The sequence below is a fragment of the Pyrgilauda ruficollis genome, unplaced genomic scaffold (assembly GCF_017590135.1).
Source record: "Pyrgilauda ruficollis isolate IOZ18807 unplaced genomic scaffold, ASM1759013v1 scaffold38, whole genome shotgun sequence".
Taxonomy (NCBI): domain Eukaryota; kingdom Metazoa; phylum Chordata; class Aves; order Passeriformes; family Passeridae; genus Pyrgilauda; species Pyrgilauda ruficollis.
The window spans coordinates 5,027,845-5,039,764 of NW_024525267.1; the positions used below are offsets into that span (position 1 = coordinate 5,027,845).

The 11,920-nt window shown below is 46.1% G+C and overlaps 1 protein-coding gene and 1 non-coding gene across 3 annotated transcripts; both read left to right on the top strand.

Annotated features, from left to right (window-relative positions):
• The first annotated feature begins 593 nt into the window (after window positions 1-593).
• EIF5 (eukaryotic translation initiation factor 5) lies at window positions 594-8,129 on the top strand. Of its 2 annotated transcripts, XM_041476126.1 has the most exons (13): window positions 594-700; window positions 859-1,051; window positions 2,368-2,562; window positions 3,082-3,361; window positions 3,605-3,686; window positions 3,913-4,085; window positions 4,391-4,502; window positions 5,166-5,305; window positions 5,808-5,966; window positions 6,164-6,325; window positions 6,571-6,735; window positions 6,955-7,089; window positions 7,732-8,129. In XM_041476126.1, exons 4-13 carry the CDS (start codon window positions 3,290-3,292, stop codon window positions 7,822-7,824), a joined length of 1,293 nt encoding a protein of 430 aa, XP_041332060.1. In that variant the 5' UTR covers window positions 594-700; window positions 859-1,051; window positions 2,368-2,562; window positions 3,082-3,289; the 3' UTR covers window positions 7,825-8,129. The 2 variants fall into 2 exon arrangements, with proteins under 2 accessions (XP_041332060.1, XP_041332059.1); XM_041476125.1 differs by lacking the exon at window positions 2,368-2,562.
• LOC121358317 lies at window positions 4,845-4,968 on the top strand. The gene has a single exon (XR_005955860.1). It is a non-coding gene; the product is annotated as a small nucleolar RNA SNORA28 (small nucleolar RNA).
• Window positions 8,130-11,920: the final 3,791 nt, after the last annotated feature.

Here is an 11,920-nt window from a genome sequence, read left to right on the forward strand (position 1 = left end):
TTCATTCAGGGTCCCAATTCAGCTGCATAGGGCTGGCAACATTTTCCACTAAGAACAGAGTAGCTGCATATGACACTTGTTCATCCTTTGTAAGGCAGCCCGGGCAGCCAGAGCCACCCAACGCTGAGCCTTTATGACACTGGAGTTAAATAACAGGCTCTTCCCCACACTCCGAAAGCCGGCTGGGCAGGAAAAACACAACTTATTCAGCAACTTAATTGCTTTAAATTCTTTGTATTATTACTTGTAACATAGTTGCTGGGATGTCAAGCACTGGGTCACTGCCCTCCAGGGAGTAGCTCGCCTCCCTCACCCCCGGGGCAGAGTCTGGGCACACCGGGCAGGACGGAGGGGCCGGGGGAAGCTGGGAACTCCCTCAGGCCCCGGGAGCCCCCTCAGCCCCGGCCCCGCCGCACCGGTCCGGCCTCGGCCCCCCCGCCCCGCGCTCTCTCGCGAGACTCGGTCGCTGTAGACGCGATGTCCTTTGGGGCACTGGCGAGGGGGAGGGCACGGGGGAGGGAGGCAAAGTCTTGATTGATAGCGGCTTTCACCAATAGGCGAGGCGACGGTAGAGGTTTTAGCCAATAGCCTCGCAGCGAGGAGAGCGGTGAGCCAATGGCGATGGCGGGGGGCGGGGCGCACCACTGGCTGATTGATCCCAGCTCTGGCGTTGTTCAGTCGGAGCGAGAACATTCTAGAGGTGAGTACGGGGCAGCCATTGCCGGGTCCCGTCCGCCGGCCCCTCCTGCGCGCCTCTCGCCGCCTCTCCCTCCCCCCTTCCCTCTTCTCCCCCCTCCTCTTCCCTCTCCCTCACAGGTGCCGCCGCTAACGATGCTCCTGATTGTGTCTTGCCCGCAGATAGCCCGGCACCGCTCTCCCTGGTGATACCGCCCGCCCCAGGACGCCGGGACCCGGAGGCTGCGGCGTCCGCCTCCGCCTCCCTCTCCGTCTGGATATAAGCGCCCCCTCGGCCCTGTTCTCCTCTCACAATCGGCTTCGTCGCAGCCCGGGGCGAGCAGCGTTGGGTTTATGTCTTTATTGGACGAAAACGGTGAGTGCTAATAGTGAGCTAGGGCGGGTGAGGACGGTGGAGGTGGGGGGGGCGGGCGGTTTGTGCTGGGCCGGGGCCTCAGGCTGTCGGTGAACGGTGGATATTTGCAGAGGTTTTGTGTAACGAAGCGTCCGGGACTTTAACGGGAGGGGGGAAGACAAGCAATGCGGGGCGGGGGAGGGGGCCGGGGGAACAAGCAGTGTAAAAACGCACGACAAAATTCAACTCTAAAAGCAGTAGACTTTCAGCTGTGGGGTTATTGTTTGCTTTGTGGGTGGCCGAGGCTTTATTTTTCTTTTTTTTTTTTTTTAATTATTTATTTATATTCATTTCGCCGCCGCCATGCGACGAGACAAGATGGCGGCGGCGGGGCCGCGCCTCCCGCGCTGTGGCGGAGGGGGGCAGTGGCGCAGTTCCCACCGGCCGCGGCGGGGGGCGCTCGGCCCCGCTCCCGAGGGGCGGCCCCGGGGGACACTCGGGGGGCGGCCCGGGCTGGGGGGGGGGGGCGGTGGAGCTCCCCCGGCCCGCGGCGCATGCGCGGCCGGAGGTGACTCCCCCATGGCTCCCAGCGCTGACTCAGTGCTTAATTGCTGCATTTATGACTCACCGCGAGCGGGGCGGGGACGCGGCGCTGTGCGGCAGGGAGTCGGTGTGCCTTCCCGCTCTTTCCTCCGTGTACGGCATGTGGGGGGGTGGTGCTTGGGATGAGGTGTCGTAGGGACCAGGAGAGGGAGCTTCAGCCTGCAGCAGACAAATGCTGCACTCTGGAAGGAGGGAGAAACTGTACGCTCCTTCTGGGAACGCGGTCACCGAGAGAGCTGCTTCCTCAGCACTTCTTCAAACACGTGGTCAGGTTACGCTGTGGCTCTTTTTAGATATCCTGGGGAGGGAAATGGTGTGTTTTAAACGGAGTCTGCGTGTACTTTTTGCCGAGGAAGGGTAAAATTGTATCAGGGTTAATGTAGAACACAAGGCGCTTAGAGATCTGTGTTCCTATCGTGTAAAGAAGTTGTAAACGTGACCGGAGGGACTCGGATCGAGTTGCACCATAGGCACGCTCTTCCGCATAAATGCTAAGAAGGCTTTTTTAATGTGTCAACGCTTCTGTCATTAACGATAACAACACGATGACGCGTCAGAATAGCCATGCTCTGTAGTCAGGGTTGCCTGTGTAGTCATCCAATTGTGGCTTAAGTACTCCTAGATCTGATTATAGACGCACGTGTTAATTTAAATATATAAATACTGCTCAAGGCAACTTTAATAATAGGATTCATCCTCCTTCCCCTTCCTCCCCCTCCTCCCTTTCCCCCAAGAAAAAATCAACTGGAAAAGCTGCTGCACTGCTCTGTACCTCTGCATTGCTAGGCTTTCTACAGTGAAGCAACTTCTGTCAGACTTTATCAGGCTTATTGTTAAGTCAGAACTCAACAGAAGCTGCTATGAGAATCCATAAGTGAGAGGGAGAATTACGTAATTTTCAACTCTTTTCCACTCCGATCCAAAAACTGGTAAGCCATGTAGAAACTATGGTGGGCTACAGATTGCTGCTGCTTCATCTTATATTTCGCAACGTTTTGGCAGACTTCAGTTTGTGATAGGTTCATGCTATGATGTGGAATTTGAAATGGATTTCCAAATCTTTCTCCTGATTTCCTGTGCCCTTCAGGCTGAAACCATGCCACGTGACCCTTATGGTGCAAGTCACTGGTCTGCATAATAAATCGAGGAGTGTGCCCTTCCTTAGTGATCCCAGAACTCCTGCTGGAGTTAATTGTATAAAAAAGTAGTTGTAAGCTGTTCAGTGGTTTTAGGGTGGTAAGAGAGGGTGGAAAGCTTTGTGGTGCAGTTAAAGAAAAGTTCCTTAGCAGTACAAGCCAAGGATGGATTTCAGTTCCATAGGTTGAAGAAAGCCATAGCATAACAAACTTTTTCTCACCCTAGATATCATCCCTTACATAGCTTTGTAGCAAGAGTGGATTGATGTACATTAAGAGAAACTTAATTTTTTTTTGTGTTAACACTTGCAGAGCTGTTGCGCAGCCACTGGTACCTGTATTGGGGAAACATAGCATACAAGCAAGAACCTTACAGCCTCAGTGGCGAAAATTTTTTCATGTCAGAGACCGAGAACTCTTGCAGTCGTTTATGTCATCCCGTCTTCTCCAGACAGAAGATACCAAAAAACTGCAATCAAAGATCTCTTCATCTTATTGATAAAGCTACTAATAAGGCAAAATGTCTGTCAACGTCAACCGCAGTGTTTCAGATCAGTTCTATCGCTACAAAATGCCCCGTCTGATTGCCAAGGTAACTTCCTTAGCAGCAGCTGGAAGCAGGGAGTGTTCTCCCAGGAGGGGAAAGAGAGGTCATGGTAATGCTTGGCCACTCAGGGCAGGGAGGGGGTCTGCTCCTTCGGTCCACACTAAGTGCATATTGGGTCTTGGGAGGAGATCACTCCTAAGCAGAATTTTGGTGTAGGTAAATGGGAAATGCACACTGGGTCTGTCTGTTGCAAGCATTTAACCTTAAAATATTACTTGTTTTCTTCAGGTGGAGGGCAAAGGAAATGGAATCAAGACAGTTATAGTCAACATGGTTGACGTTGCAAAGGCGCTTAATCGGCCTCCAACGTGTAAGTAGTAGTGTGGAATGACACAGCATTTTTAAATGCTTTTTTGTTTGAAGCGGTAGTGTTAATTAGCTAGTAAAGTATTAGTACTCTTAAAATTTGTAAGAAAGAAATGTGATTATCTCAGGGTTAAATAATAAATAGACAGAATCAGCAGCCTATTTCCTTGCTGTTTAAGTGTCACAACAAAGATGTGAATGTGATAGTGGCTATAATTCTTCCTTTACAGATCCTACCAAATTTTTTGGTTGTGAGCTGGGAGCACAGACCCAGTTTGATGTTAAGAATGACCGTTACATTGTCAATGGATCTCATGAGGCGAATAAGCTGCAAGACATGTTGGATGGATTCATTAAAAAATTTGTTCTCTGTCCTGAGTGTGAGAATCCTGAAACTGATCTGGTGAGTGCTCTGTCTGCATTAACAATGACACGCTGGAAACACTGTGTCAGACATTGGTGAAAGCAGTGCAAAGTAAACGACTTCAGTAACTATGAACAGAAAATCAAGTACACATTCTTTTGCATGCTTTGGGAAGGTTTTACATCTCTAACAGTTCCTAACTTCTGGGATAAATTGCTACTTCTAAACTTTGTCTTTAGAGGGTGATACAAAGTATTTAAACCTCTGGCTTAAAACATAGACATCAGGCTTTGATGCAGTTATTCTGTAAGTAGTAAATTAACTTGTGGTTGTTCTCTTTACAGCATGTCAATCCTAAGAAACAAACTATAGGTAACTCTTGCAAAGCCTGTGGCTATCGAGGCATGCTTGACACAAACCATAAACTCTGCACGTTCATTCTCAAAAACCCACCTGGTAAGTGCCTTTCCTTGCTTCTTGGGATAAAGAGAACTTCTGTATTAGTGGTAGAGTGTAAATAGCTCACATCTAATTGAAATGTAAAAAGGCACCAGCATACTCCTAGAGTGTGTTTGGGGGGATCACGATGAAGGAGCTGTGCTGGTAATGTCTTTCCTCCTTAGAATGTGTCCTTCCCAAGTAGAGCTATTCCGTAAAAGCTGGATTTGCCTGTGCAGGACAAAACTTACAAGGAAGGAAGGTAGATAGCAGTAGCTCTTGGCAGTTGTTCCTTTAGGTCAGCATGAAATGTCAGAGCAGGAAGTAAAAACTGTAGTAAACACAAACTGTAATCTGTGCAAGCAACACTCTGTAGTAAGCATTTAGTTGCCTGCTGCAATTTAAGCTTGCTAGAGTAGAAAAGTCTAACCTATTCCAGGGGTCTCTGCTTTGTGAGGTCACCTGTTATATAGACTTGGACAATCTTGGTGACAAGCAGGACTTTGCAGCTGGGGGCTTCCCCACCAAATGTGCATCTTCCCTGAGTGTGTTTGGGGATGGGTACTACCCGTAACTTGCAGCTAATGAAAGCATCCAAACCCACTTGGGGATTTGGCAGAGGTGCAGGGACTTTGTAGTTTGCTCTAGTTCATAGAACAAAACATTAAAATTCACTTGCAGAAAGTGGTGACACTGGTACAGGAAAGAAAGAAAAGGAGAAGAAGAACAGAAAAGGCAAGGACAAAGAGAATGGTTCTGTGTCCAGCAATGAGACACTTCCACCCCCACCACCAGAGGAGATTACTCCTCCACAGGTTGTGGTAAGTAGAAGGGAAAGTGGGGAGATAAGGGTGTGTGGTGTATTGCTCAGATTTAAACCTCTGAAGTCACTGGCATTCCTTGCTGGTCAGCATTGCACCTAGAAGTCTTACTGTATCCAGAACTTAGTGCTGGAGTAGAGGGGTCCCGGATTTTCCTCTATAGCATCTTTATCAGCTCATCAGCACCAGCATTTGTGCACCTTGCTAAGTGAAAGCTGCCTATCCTTTTTCACTCCTTTTCAGGCACCTGGATTGTCTTCTGTGTACTAGGTAGAATGGTTGAACTGCAGTTCAGGTAGCCCTGCAGATGGCTATAGAATTAGGTTTAGCTTCCGTTTCTTACTTCATATGTTTTGCACTTTTTTGATTATCTTTGACTTGCAAATTGCACTACAAACATTTCTGTAGTTTTATAAAGATGCTCTCAAGTCTATAATTTCTACCCACATGTAATACTAAGCCTGCAGTAATATTGTGTGGATCTCTTGGTTTTGTATTGTAGGAGGAGGAGGATGATGATGACTGGGGTGAGGACACAACAGAAGAAGCCCAGAGGCGTAGAATGGATGAAATCAGTGACCATGCGAAGAACCTCACACTTAGTGAAGACCTGGAAAGAACTGTAGAAGAGAGAGTCAACTTACTATTTGATTTTGTAAAGGTAACTATCCTCTGGTTGTTGGCTTGATGTAATCACTCAGCTGTAATTGTACAAAATGTTTGTAAGGAAACTAAAAGCAACTTGCTCAAGCTTCTGCAAAGTACTGGCTCTATCAGCAGTGGGAAGGGGAGATTGCTAGGAGCATTAATGCAGACCTCAAGTGGCATTAAAATGTTTCTCTGCCTGTTTCCCTCTAGAAAAAGAAGGAGGAAGGTGTCATCGATACTTCTGACAAAGACATTGTAGCAGAAGCAGAGAGACTGGATGTAAAGGCTATGGGCCCACTTGTTCTCACTGAAGTCCTTTTTGACGAAAAGATTCGTGAACAAATCAGGAAATACAGACGTCACTTCCTTCGTGTAAGCCATCTCTTTGCACTCATTGTGACAGCTCTTAGGAGTATTGTGTAGCAGTTGCTTGGTACTGTGGGGAAGGACTTCTTGTAGTGTTTTATTTTTAAACTCCTTAGCTAGGTGGAGCTGCTGGGAAGAGATAGTATGAACTATTGTGAACTTTGCAATCTTGTAGAGCTGCTTCTGCTCTCTCTATTCAGTCTGGAGAGAGGGTAAAAAAGCTCATTCCATCACTTTTGCTTTTATCACAGTTCTGCCACAACAACAAGAAAGCTCAGAGGTACCTTCTCCATGGCTTCGAGTGTGTGGTAGCTATGCATCAGTCTCAGCTTATTTCAAAAATACCACATATTTTGAAGGAAATGTATGATGCAGATCTTCTGGAAGAAGAAGTCATCCTTGGCTGGGCAGAAAAGGTAAAGGGCAGTATGTAATGTATTACAGCAATTAAATGCCTGAAGGTAGCCTACTGTATCTGGCTTCTCCATACTGGTGTAGCTTGTACAGCAAGAAGCCTCCTTCACAAAAATGGGCTGTGGAAGGCAGTGGGTGAGATTAGAGTTCCAGTTAGGCAGTATTTGGGTACAATCTGGTGTAAAAGTCTTCAGTGTTCACACAAAGTATCTGTCTTTCAGGCCTCAAAGAAATATGTTTCAAAGGAGCTTGCCAAAGAAATCCGTGTCAAAGCAGAACCATTTATTAAATGGCTGAAGGAAGCTGAAGAAGAATCTTCCGGTAATGAAGAAGAGGATGAAGATGAAAACATAGAGGTAGGAAAGGCTCGTTTACTGTCAGCAGCTCCAAGGCTGCACTGTTCCTGCATGCTTAAGTCTTGTAACCTTGTTCTGGTGCACTCTGAAACAGATTACTTGGGGTATTACTGTGCAGGAACAAGAGGAACCCTCCATTTGCAATGCTTTAAGTGTTAGTTGTCACATGTCTGCATGAGATGACTGTAATGCAATTGCACCTGGGTAGCCCAAGACTGTACCATTCTACAGTGACAGCACTGTCGCAGCTCATGCAGTGCAAGGTTGACAGGAGGTATCAAGTGTCATGTCTCATGTTGTAGATGAGTTAGTGGGGGTGTGTGTTTGTTAGATAAGCTGGTGGAAGAATAACAGACCATCTTCCTCACAGTTTAGGCCTAGGTAAAAATCTCTTGGTTACACTCCAGCTGGCAGTGGCTTGGGAGTGTTTTTACACAGGGATTGGTTGGGTGTTCTCCTCCCAGCATTGTATTATTCTGCTCCTCAGTAGGAGATTCTTTTTCTTCCAGATGCATGTGCACAGCTCTGCCTTACAAAGCAGGGGTTCATGACCATGGTCAGGAGGGTGGTTTGGTGTTGGAATTATTCCAGTGCTTAATGGTAGTATGTGCTGTAGCTGAAGGAAGTGTCTTGTCTCCACAGGTGGTGTACTCCACAACTGCCAGTGTACCTAAAGTTGAAACTGTGAAGCCTGCAAACAACAAAGATGATGATATCGATATTGATGCCATTTAAAGTGATGCAACATAGCTTCCAGCATAGTAATGCAAACTTCTCTGCATTTTCTGCCAGAAGTGTGACTTGTATGTGCACAAGCTGAAATGGCTTAACATCCTGCTACTTTGTACTCTAAAATGTATCTTTTTACTGTGACTGGTCTTGTGTAACTAAGCCTAATACCAAGGAGTCAGCACGTCGGTGAACTGATCTAGTTTGCAACTGGCATGTTCTATTTTGTTTTTCTAACTTGTGTTGGACACATACTCGGAGCACATTTATACAGTTGTGGAAATAAAGGATTTGGTTTTGGTCAATCTTCATTTGTGATTCAACCCCCTTATTGCTTTTCCAAGTAAGTATTGACGCAGCTCAATGAAATTTGCGAAGCTGATCACACAATGACAATCTCTTGAATGAGAGAAAAAAAACCCACCTTAACCCTAGATGCTGTTCCAACAGTGGAGATTTGAAACCTGGGCAAGAAGCAGATGTTGGGTAATCAACAATGTGCAGCTGACAGCCTCTTAAAGCAGGACAGCTGTCTGTATCCTGATCTTTGAAAGCTTGTTTTTTTAAAAAAAGAAACTTCTGTTTTAATCATACATGAGTTGGGTTTTGGCTGGGTTTTTTTCCTTTCCTGTGGTTTTCAACAGCTCCAAATCCAAGATTAAAGCAGCAGGAGCTGGTACTGCTGCAGTTGGTGTGTGCTGAGAAGCTGGCTGTTGCCATAGGTCCAGCTGTGCACAGGCCAAGCAGTGTCCAGCTCCAGCCTCATTTGGAGAGGGAGGGGGCAGAGGAGGAGATCTGCCACCCTGAGCACAGAGGTACCCAAAGTTCACCTGCTTATGTCTGGAAGTGGCTGTCTTAAATACCAATGTTGAGGAATCAGATTCCTTTAGAAGCAGGATAAATTAAAACCTGGTCCATCAAAATCAGGAACCTGGTATGACATGGTGTGTGACAGGTTTTGGCCAGGCTTGAGTTAAGGGTGGGGGTTTTTTTGCCCTTCACAGCTGCCTGGCAGGAAAATCGAGAGTGGGTTTTGGTTTTGGGTTTTTTTGTTGGATTCAGTCTGAGAAGTTTTGAGAGATCACGGCTGCCTTGCACAGTGAGCTGCTTTTTCCAGTCAGGTTGTTCTGGCAGAACTTGGAATTGTATAAAAGCAGAGACTCTGTTTGGGTAATTGCAGCAGGGGTGCCTTGAGCTGCAGTTCTGTTCTGCAGTGTCCTGTGTTGCATGTGGCCGAGGCAGTGAGTCACTGGGCACTAGCAGCTGTGGCAAACAGCACAAGAACAATTGAATAAAGCCACGGAGCATTTCAAAGTGCCCTTTTATGTGCTTTTTTATTGCTGTAATACAAACCTACAATTTTAAATTTAAAGACAGGTTTATTCCTGGCTTATTTTGTCTAAAAGAAAATCTGTTCTCCATTGGGTTTAAACCAGGTTTGTATTTCCAAAATGCCCGTTTTCATGCATATTTGGGAACCTGGAAGATGGATTACTAATCCCTGTGTACCCTCTCAGGAAGACATCTGTTCCTCCTGATGCAGGCACATGCTTCCCTTGTGTAACTGTTGTGAGCACACACTGATAAGTGTTACTCTCATGACCAGAAGGTTTCTGCCTGAAGCAGGTTTTTGTGGTGACACCAGTGAAGTACCATTTCAGGGGTGGTCAGTCCCATTTCAGGGCAGACTTGGTGGCAGTTGCAGTCTGCCAGCAATAGGGATAATCTCTGGGTGTTAGGTTTTTCTTCAGGAGGTCAAGATTAGCAAGACATACCTGTTCCTTCCTGCAGGAAAACTAGGAAATTACCCAGTAAAGTGTTTCATAGGGTCAGTGAAGTGATGGAATGTCATACCTAAGCTATAGGATGGTAGATTTGCTGTAAAAAATATGTAGAGAATGTAGAAAATTGAAGTGTTCTTGTCTGTAGTAGGTCACAGGTGGATCAGAGTGAGTGTATCACAAAGTGGTACCCTAATTTCAGTCATGGTGGATGGAGGCTTCTAGAAGTGCTGAGGCTGCCACTGTGAAATTCCTGGTGCTGAGTTACACTTCTGACCCTGTTTTCACATTCACATTGCCGTTTCTGTCTCAGATTATTAATCAATGATTCCACCAGCTCATAAAAATTGAATGTTGGTTGACTACTTCTTTAGGGAAGGAAGTCTGACTTAAAAGTTTCATGAGTCTTTGAATGTATTGCCTCTGCTATCTGATTAAAATAACAAGTACATCTTCAAAAGGCAACTTGAAGTTCAGATAAAACCTGCTCCAGGCTTCCAAGTTAGACTTCTGGCACCCGGGAAGGAAACAGCATTGGGCGATTCCCCTCACTTGGTGCTGGACCGTGTTTGCTAGAAGAGCTCAGTGTGAACACTGCCCTTGGGCAGGGTCCATCAGCCTCAGCTTTCAAACCCTCGTCTCCTTGCAGGAGCCTGAGACTGGGAGCTTTGCTGCCGTTTGGCAGCCTCTGGCAGCGGTTTCCCTTCATCCAGCATGACAAGGAGCTGCTCAGCTGCCAGCTCTGCTTGGGGCTCAGCAGCTTCAAGCAGGGTTTGAAATTCTGACTGTTGTTGTGCATGTAAGAAATAAAATTGCCAGGTTTTATCCGTTAAAACCTATGAGTTGTTGTTAGAGGCCAGTGCCTCCAGTTGGATCTGGTTGGACATTTGTTAGATAAAAGTGTGCTCTTTGCTCCTGAGCGTGCACAGCTCGGGCTTGTAGTGAGGTGAGGAGTAAAGATGGGAAAAGTGATTTGAAGGGATTGCAGTAGGCAGAGAAATGTGTCCAATGCTTTTGTCCAATGTTTTACCTTGCTGTGGTAGTGGCTTGCCAGTGTACCTGTGATGTGGTGCTCCCCCAGAGGTCACCTCTGCCAAGCCACTTGCCTGAGGCGTTACCACAAGGCTGTCATTCCTCCCCGCTAAGATCTGCCCTGTTCCTTCGGGTAAGAGGCTCATGGAAAGATCCTGATCTCCACCCAAGTCAAACAGCTCGGTTGATTTGTTGCTGTCCAGATGTACCACAGAGTTTAAAAAGTTGACAAAAAATAATGCTTAGCACATGGGTGTCTTCCAGTTGTGAAAGTTTTGAACCTTGCTGTTTGAAAAGGAGAGGCATGTCTGAAAAGTAGTTAATGTAGCGATCTGTAATGAACTTTCATTCAAATGTCCTTTCAACTAAGAGCTGCTACGAAGTTGTAATAAGGATCACAGGACCTCTGGACTCCAGTGAAAGGAGGGACTGGACATGGCAAAGAGAGATGGAACAAAGTAGCTGACCCCCAATTTGTCTTTCCAAACTCTGGCAGCTATTTTCTTCTCAAACTAATTAGTCCCAAAGAGCCTCAGAGGCCTGTTACTGAGGATTGACTCCTTGGCATTCAGTAACACCACTGAACTGTGAAGTTCTGGAACAGAAAACCCAGAAGTAGAGACCAAAAAAAAAAAAAAAAACCCAAAAAACCAAAAAGCCAAAAACAACAACTTGAAAACAATGAAACTATGCTCTTTTAAGCCTTATCTGTGAAACACTGTATGGTTAAATTCCAGCTTAAGGTTTATAAAGTTGGAGCTGTTGGACTTACTTACAAGCTTGACAGGCTGCTGGCATTTTCATTTGGTAAATGATCATCTTGCTGCCACAGAGGTGTCATAATCTGTCTCTTGACCTGGAATTGCTGAGGAGATGTTCTGGAGCCACTGACAAGAAGCTTTCCCAGGATCTTCCTTCCTTCCCTAGTGCAGACCAGCACCAGGGTATCTCACAGCTCCCTTAGAGCTACTGCAGCTGACATCCATCAAGGGCATGGTGATGCTACTTTTATTCAGTAAAATTCTAAAACTCTTCAATTTTTTTCAGAGCAAAATCAAAAAGCATCTTGATAGTTTGGGTTAGGAACCTAAGAAACAGATTCACTCAAACAGAAGGAACTCTTCTTCCTGTTGTAATTAGTGTTAGGGAAACCAAATGAATGCTAAACCATCTTTTCTGCACATCAGTTTTTCTACTTGCATGTGCTTCCAAGTCATTGCTTACTCAATAGTTAGGGCTCTTTAAGGTAATTTGTTGTGACTAAATTCAGTCCTGGGTGTCCTGTGAAT